This window comes from Gigantopelta aegis, chromosome 4, assembly GCF_016097555.1.
Source record: "Gigantopelta aegis isolate Gae_Host chromosome 4, Gae_host_genome, whole genome shotgun sequence".
In the NCBI taxonomy this organism is placed as follows: Eukaryota; Metazoa; Mollusca; class Gastropoda; order Neomphalida; family Peltospiridae; genus Gigantopelta; species Gigantopelta aegis.
In genome coordinates this window covers 11,725,187-11,733,938 of record NC_054702.1, presented here as the reverse complement: position 1 = coordinate 11,733,938, position 8,752 = coordinate 11,725,187, and the positions used below count along the sequence as shown (strand labels likewise).

Here is an 8,752-nt window from a genome sequence, read left to right as displayed (position 1 = left end):
AATGCAATTCGTGCCAATTTTGCACATGCAAAACATGCTTTCCATCAATTTGACCCGGCACATGCGCTCACGTGTTTCACAAGCAATCTGATCAGCTTGTTGGCAAGCTAGTGTCAAAGTAGTAATGATTTGCTCACTAAAATTTGATGAATGGCCGAGTTCCTTTTTATAAATGTATTTTCAAACTGTAAAGTTTTCCATTTTGTTCAGTATATGACATCCTTCTGAAGCGATTTTTGAATTGTTTGGAATTATTGCATGGCTGATGCAGAGACATGGATTGAATGCAAAATAAATAAATAAATAAATAACATTATAATACAATCAATCAGAAAAAGATAGATCGCTCGTCAAACTGGTAGTTGTATTTTTTAACTCGTCCGTGAGAATTTTTACTCTCATTTGGCGAGCTGGCAATTACTTTCTGCACCCCTGTAAAACCCATAATTAAATATAACAGGGAGTTACTAGTAAGTAAATAAACATAGCAATATCATTTTATTTTAACATTGGTTACAATTAATTTGTGAGATTGTTACAAAAGTAACACACCTCACCTGCCCGTTCTGCAAATTCATGATAATTCGGAACACCTCGGCTGATTACGAATAGAAATAGGGCGAAGTGTTCTGAATGATCGGAATATTCCGATAGACAGTACGACTTTCGCTTACATACATGTACATCCAATGAGCTAGAACAGTTAATACATGTTATATTAAGGCAAACACCACTATTATTTTGGTGAACGAAAGCTTTTGGTTTCAGTTTCAGATTTATGGGCGCTATACAGGCGTGGGTGCAATCACGCCCATCAAATGGCAGTCACTGCCATAATACAATGAGAAACTGTTATACATTTTTTTTAGCATATGTATAGCTGACATTTGCACAGTATACCATAATTATATATTTAAATATTTAAGTATTTCTAATTTTTTGCACATTATAAAGATAATGTCATACATTAAATAATACATACAAATTTTCTGATGTCATAACATCTATAAAGGTTTGCAATGAATTATTTTTTATAAATTAAGAAATATGGCGATCATAATGCTTACATACATGCAAAATATGGAGTTCATCCTCAATATAGCATAATCCATGATCCAGAAAATATGGACAAGAGTCTTTCAGTGTAGGCTGAGCATGTGCATATTGCACTAGCTATGTTCACAGTCAAGTAATCCAGCCGAAGATGGCAAAGTAACAATAAACGCAACAATTAGCGGCACCATATTGATTGATAACAGTCTGATAATAATTGTCCAGTTTTCAGAGGTACAATTTGCACTAAATAAAGAGTTTGGTAATGAATTATTCATTCAAGTTTAGAGAGATAAACTTTAGTGTTAAAAGATGTGTAAATCACCATGGAAAATGTCTGATTTTAACAGAATTCCGGTTTAGAGAGGGTCCGGTCTTGAAGGGTTTCACTGTATATGAATGAATAATATGATTACTGAACCAGCCCAATTAAAAACACTAGCTTAATAAATAAAGCTTACCATTTGCGACATTAATGTAGTCAATAAACTTCTTTTCAACCTTTTCCTCAGTTTCATATCGCAAGAGATCAGCATATGCCAAACAATGGATTTTCCCCAGTGAGCTGAAAAATGCTCGTCTTAGGAAAATGTCAACCTGCAAGTAAATTAACAGGAAATAAGCTTTTGTTGTTAAAAATGATATCATATAATTAAATTTCCATTATATTCATTAAAGTTTAAAGGCTCTCACTGGTCCAGCCAATGTGAGTTTGTTCTTTTCTCCATGAAAATAAAAATGACATCACCAGAGAACGTGACATAAGATGATGTCAATTTATATTGGTAGTTTGTATATTGAGCATTTTTGTACCAAAACCACGCCCCCCTCCCCCCAACTCAAAGCAAAATATTATTTTGTTTGTAGTTTTATCAATAAGTATATTTCAAATTTAATTATAAGGAATGTCTGTTATTTCTTTTAGGTTCATCTGGGTATGAACAAAAGAAAGCAGAGCAAACTATGTGTGAACACCTTTGCTGATTCACATATGTAGTTTGCACATGCTATTTTGTGTTCATACCTTGATGAACCTAAAGAAATCAAAGATAGTCACTAATGACCTTATTTTTATCTGGATGCTTAATAAATACAAAATCGTTTTGCTAATGATAGTTGGATAACATGTATTTTTCACAAATGTGCTAATACATTGTAGTATAGACATTCTACTATAATTCACGACCTGACCAATTGCTTTACATTTTAGGTTACCATTCATATTTGAATCCATTAGTAGTTATGGCTATGAGACTCAGTTGCAGAAAACAATTTGGGTTAATGTGAGTGGACAAGCATTTTGCAATATAAAATAGAATACTAACCTCATCGAAAGTAGTTTCTGGTGTGCACAACAAAACCTCATCGGGTCGAGGCAATGGCTGATTGGAGTCTTCCATGTACATATAAAGAACTGCATTCAGCACATCACCTACAAGTTTTTATAATTGGGTAAAATCTGATGATGATTGTAACAAAAAATATTTTCTTGAAACTGAGCTTTAAAATTAAACAAGAGACTCAGAGTTTTAAATCTTTGACACCAAATTATATAGAACAAGAGTACTGGTGAGGTACATGATACGCCCATCAGGAGTTTGATGGAAAACCACATCTATATTAATGAATATGTTATGGGTATGATTAATTCTAATTGTGAACTTTTTGCATATGGGATAGCTTAAGTTTGTTTTGGACCAACCACCATCCGAAGTTATTCCAACATTTGGTTTGATGGCAAGAATTTACTGTTATGTGCAGTAGACCATGAAAAGTAGGTCACAGTTACCTAGAAATAATATGCGACACACCGCCATCTCAAGTTGTTCCTACATGTGAGGTTTGATGGTCCTGTATGCATCTGTATGCAAGATATGGTCCGGACAAGAATTCACTGTTATGTGCAGTAGACCGTGAAAAATAAGTCACAGTGACCTAGTAATAGTACGTGACACACTACCATCCCAGGTTGTTCCTACATGTTAGGTTTGATGTCCTGTATGCATCTGTATGCAAGATATGGTCTGGACAAGGATTTATAGTTATGTGCAGCAGACCATGAAAAGTAGGTCACAGTGACCTAGTAATAGTCAGTGACACACCGCCATCCCAAGTTGTTCCTACATGTGAGGTTTGATGGTCCTATGTGCATCTGTATGCAAAATATGGTCTGAATAAAGATTTACTGTTATGTGCAGTAGATCGTGAAAAGTAGGTCACAGTGACCTAGTAATAGTACGTGACACACCGCTATGTGAGGTTTGATGGTTCTCCATGCATATGTATGCAAGATATGGTCCAGACAAGAAAAAGTTAACAGACGGATGGATGGATGGACAACATCGTACCATAATACGACCCATAGATGGGTGTATAATAAAAATATTAACTTTTCCTCATTAAGAACATAACAATAAAAACATATTCATATTAACCTTCCCAGGCTGGAGCTCACCATGATAGCTAGACATGTCTGTTTTGCCTGTGCCACTGCACATGCTTTTCACATGTTTGTCTGCTTGACTTGGGGTCCTCCGTTTTGTCATTTTTTAAATGCTAACAAGGACTATATCTACCTTCCATTATGCAAATAAATTACTTTTATGTGTTTCCAGAATAGTTTGCTCAGGGTTATAGGATCAAACATCATTTGACAGACCAGTATTTATCCCCATCTCAACCAGTGACCCAAGATTGGTATATCAAAGGTCATTCTATATGTTGTCCTGTATGTGGGAAAGTGTATATAAAGATTCTCTGCTGCTAACAGAAAATGTAGCCGGTTTTCTCAGAAGACAGTGTCATAATTACTATAATGTCTAACAGTAACATCCATCAGTTGATGATTAATTAACCAATGTGCTCTAGTGGTGTAAAAAAAATCACCCAAAACTTTCTTTAATTTTTGCTCCATCAAATACAAAACAAAGTTTAAAAACCTCATCAGTGTGCAAGAAATATTAATTTTAATTCTTACTATTTTGGCAAACAATCAAGTTTGGTGTTCTTGGTTTAAGCTGAACAGGAAGTTTGCGATGTACATACTGGTCACCTGTAAAACATTGACATGAACATTAACCACCATCTTGGACAGACAGCCCAAATGACTAAGGTATGTGCCCAGGACAAAAATCCAACATAAAATGAAATTAATATACCTAGAATCCAACAAATCTAAAACTGGTAATTAATATTTCCCATTCAAACGATAAATGAGGATAATAAATGAGTTACCAGTTATTATCAAATTTATGTTCTGAGTGAAATAATTTTCAGTTGTCACAAGCTTTAGCGAGTGACAAATGAACATTATTTCACGAGGGACATAAATTTGATAATAACTGGTACCGAGTTTGTTATTCTATTTATTACCTCAGCTATTTTTTCTCTAAAAGCCTTTATTTTCGACGCACATGCATGAAAGCTAACCTGTATAGAAACAATCTAAACATACTTTACATTCTGAGAATTGCTATATTTTTGTAATTTAATCACGTTCATAAATAATTTTCAAAAACAAAAGTTCTCTTTATTCTGCTACAAAATCTATAAGGAATTGCATTAAAATGACATTTTGTTATAAATTTAACACCAAAAACAGAGACCCATAAAGGCAAACTCTTTAAACTACATGACGTCATTTTGTGTTTGCCAAATTTAGTACTGACAAGGTCATTGGTTTCTAAGCATCAAATTGTCCAATAGTATTGTTCGTTAGACCAATGCAGAATATTTCTCACTGAGAAAATATGGAAAATGTTTTCCCTGTTATGAGTGACCGCTGGGGTAATAAACAATGATACAATACTCTCCTGTATACAAATATATGAAGAGTTTAATCGCAAAACACCACTATACACACCCATGCAGTCCTAAAAACATTTTATTCCAAACCATCATAAACACTACGCCAGTTTCTCTGCAATCTGCAATATATCCTTAGACAATCGTATCGCGTTTTGCTGAAAACTGAATTTGAACTTGTGTTTGTCTACATATGAACAGTGTCTGAGTGGTGTTCGCACAATGGTTTTTAGTATGGCGTTTATCACGTTTTGTGATGAAACTCTTCATATGTAAATGGTGTATTTGAAAAATGAACAGATGTTAACATTTTTACAGTTCATCAAATAAGATAATATAATGCACACAACACTAAGATGTGTATCAAGAATACAGACCAAATGACATTATTGCCTTTAGATACCCAGGTAGACTTTCTTACACTTCCAAATAGTTTAAAAAGTATATGACTTGCAATATATAAAAATCAAAAACTAAAAATGCACTTTGTAGATCACATTATTTCAACCATAAAAATATGTCCATGTCCACAGTTATTAAAACAACCTATAGAACTCTGCTATTACATTTTCAATTTTATCAGTGGTAGATAATTCATTAATTTGTAAAGACCACATAATATAAGGTTTTTATCTAAATTAAAACAATTATAAAGAAATTCTAAAATATTTCTCTATTAGTTTGTGAAGACTGCCCAAAGAATCATAGTACCAAGTTTTAGAACTTATCAATCAAAACTCTAGGAGAATAGGAGAAGACAGATTTTGAAATGTTGAAAGTTACATTGTAACTGTCTATTTAAAATTATTAAACTTGACAAAAATTCAATACATCCAAAATATTTCTGTTAGTTTGTGAAGATTGGTCCTGAAAATACTTATACAAAGTTTCAAAACTCTAGGAAAAGACAGACGTTTAAATTTTCAATGTTAAGTTTCCATTTTAAATGTTTAAATTTAATAAAAAAATTCACAAAATTACAAATTTCTAAAATATCTCTCTATTAGTTTGTGACCACTGCCTCAGAGAATCATAATACCAAGTTTCAGAACTATCTGATCAAAAACTCTAGAAGAAGATACATGTAGACTTTTAAATGTTCAATGTTAAATTACTATTTAAAATATTTTAATTTAATAAAAATTCAAAAATTCAAACTTTCCAATATATCGCTCTATGTGAATACTGCCCTTGGGAATAATTAAACTAAGTTTCAGAATTATCCAATGAAAACTCTAGTATAGGAGATGATAGACTTAATAAAAATTTAAAATTTCTAAAATCTATTAGAGAATCAGAATACCAAGTTTCAGAACTACCCGATCAAACCTCTAAGAGGAGATAGACTTTAAAATGTTCAATTTAAAATTTTTTATAAAAATATCTATATTTTCTAAATCTCTCTATTAGTTTGTGGAGGGTGCCCCAAGTTTCAGAACAATTCAATCAAAACCTGTAGAAGAAGATAGACTTCAAAGGAACTAATAAAATGTAGAAAGAAAAAGAAAATGCCCAACAACTCACAAAAATACTCATGCAAATGACACAAACAATTAAACACTGGATTTTCAAGAATGTTTTTTTAACTGATGGAATGAATGAATATGAAATTGGATAATTCTGTAATCATTAATATTTTGGCATGATGTACACAAAAGTATTCTGAAATACTAACATGATAAAGCCAGCTTGTGCAGAATAATTCCCAGATGTTCAACACTCAGGTAGTCAGCTACACTGGAGGAAACAGAGCCCAGAAATGTTTTCCAGATGTGCTCAATATTCTTGGTGAGAGTTGTTGGATCAACTGATGTACTTTCTCTAAAACCGAAGATAAATAACTATAATATAAATATCATTTGAGATCAATTAATACAGTCTTGCTTGAGTCGATATATTGTTTGTGTCGATATGATTGGCCGGTCCCGGCCGAAACGTGTATTAAATATGTTTTTTTACTCTGTTGAGTCGATACGATTGAGTCGATATTACGTTTGTGTCAATATATTTTTTGGGTCCCTAATTAAACTTTTATGTACAAAAGTGCCTCGATGTGTCGATAGTAAAATTATTTGTTAAAATAAATAAAATATTTAAAAGGGTAAGTATAAATTGCACGACCTATAATTAATGCTCTGACAATATTTTGGGCACGTAACCAAACCATTGCCGACATTCCACTGTAAACAGATGTGATTTGTAATTACTGTTCACATGTGAGATCAATGAGTGAAGTTATCTAAAACAGTAATCAAGGTAATAAATGGCCTCACCAATCTTAAAATTAAACGCGGTAATCGAGCAGACGAAATGTTTGTTACAGAATGCAGCAAGTCATGTGACTTATGGCTTTCATAAATTGAGGACTGGTAAAATGGACTCGGATTAAAGTAGGATTAATTTGTGGTGGTCGGTTATTTGTTTGTTAATTAACAAAGAAGCAATGTTGGTGTTTCTTTAATGACACCTATCCTATTTAAGCAAAGTGGACCATTGGTCACTTCACCAGAGCACCATGTCTGAGCAATCTAGTGAATGCATCAGATAATGCTCCAAAGAAACGTAAGTTGATGGTAAAATCCATTGAAACAAAATTAGAAGCTATCCAAGCTGTTGAGAGAGGTGATAAATCAAAAAGTGTTATTGGAAAAGAATTTGGGATTCCTCAAAATACTTCGTCTACATGGTTAAAAATTTCTGATAAAATTAAAGGGGCTATTGCAATTTCATCCTTTTCTCCATCTAGAAAAAGAATGCGAACAGCAAAGTTTGAAGATGTAGACAAAGCTGTATTAAAATGGTTCAAATTAGCTAGGGACAGCAATGTTGCAATTTCTGGGGCTCACATAATGGCTAAAGCAGAAGAATTAGCAAAGAAATTGGGTAGAAATGATTTTACTTGTTCGACTGGGTGGTTGGATAGGTTTAAAGAAAGACATGACATAACTTTTTTAAAAGTCTGTGGTGAGGCGAACTCCGTTAACAATCGATCAGATGCTATGAATAACTAGAAACAGGCTTTGCAAACAGTACTCATGTCTTACAGTGAGGATGACATCTACAATGCTGACGAGACAGGCATTTTCTTTAAACTAATGCCAGACAAAACCTTAGAGTTTTGGGGTGTGAAATGTCACGGTGGCAAATGCAGTAAAGATCACAATACCGCTCTAGTAACTACTAACATGTCTAGCACGGATAAGCTCCCACTTTTGATTATTGGCAAATCACAAAAGCCACATTGTTTTAAAAATGTCAAATCACTACCCACTGAGTACCTGGCCAACAAGAAAGCATGGATGACATCTGATATTTTTAAAGAATGGTTTTTTTAAAATTGACAAAAAAATTCGTAGACAAGGACGAAAAATCGCAATGATTGTTGATAACTGCCCTGCCCACCCTCATGTCACTGGTCTTACCAATGTAGAACTGATATTTCTCCCCCCAAACACCACGAGTCATACTCAACCAATGGATCAGGGTATTATTCAAAATCTAAAAGTGCACTATCGAAAACATATTATTGTCAGACACCTTGCCACCATAGAAAAAAAAAAACTGAAGTTAAACTTTCAGTTTTGGATACCCTCCGATTTTTAAAACTTGCATGGGATAACGTATCAGTAGGGACAATTAACCACTGTTTCTGCCATGCAGGCTTCATTAATACAACTGAGTCGGGAGATCCAGAGTATGAAAGTGACCCCGACGACGATGTTCCCTTGTCACACCTAGTAACCAACGGTGTGACTTTAATGGAATATGCACGTGCCGATGACAGCCTGGTCACCTGTGCTCCCATGTCCTACGACAGCATTGTTGAAGAGGTGTTGGCTGCCCGGACCCCTGTTGTAACAGAACCAGAGCCAGAGAGTGATACGGAAAATGACGA

At 33.9% G+C, this 8,752-nt stretch overlaps 1 protein-coding gene across 1 annotated transcript; it reads right to left on the bottom strand.

Annotated features, from left to right (window-relative positions):
• Positions 1-328: 328 nt before the first annotated feature.
• LOC121372394 (E3 ubiquitin-protein ligase RNF213-like) lies at positions 329-7,195 on the bottom strand. The gene is made up of 6 exons (XM_041498697.1): positions 7,179-7,195; positions 6,533-6,678; positions 4,031-4,105; positions 2,379-2,485; positions 1,515-1,650; positions 329-432 (listed from the first exon to the last, which is right to left on the bottom strand). The coding sequence occupies exons 1-6, from the start codon at positions 7,193-7,195 to the stop codon at positions 329-331; spliced, it is 585 nt and encodes a 194-aa protein (XP_041354631.1).
• Positions 7,196-8,752: the final 1,557 nt, after the last annotated feature.

Bases quoted from the DNA above. Each gene is read 5' to 3' on its own strand.
- LOC121372394 (XM_041498697.1), bottom strand. The intron at 4,106-6,532 runs GTTAGTATTTCA...AATGTTTTACAG, and splicing joins GCACAAGCTGGCTTTATCAT to GTGACCAGTATGTACATCGC. The intron at 1,651-2,378 runs GTTAGTATTCTA...ATTTACTTGCAG, and splicing joins CAGAAACTACTTTCGATGAG to GTTGACATTTTCCTAAGACG.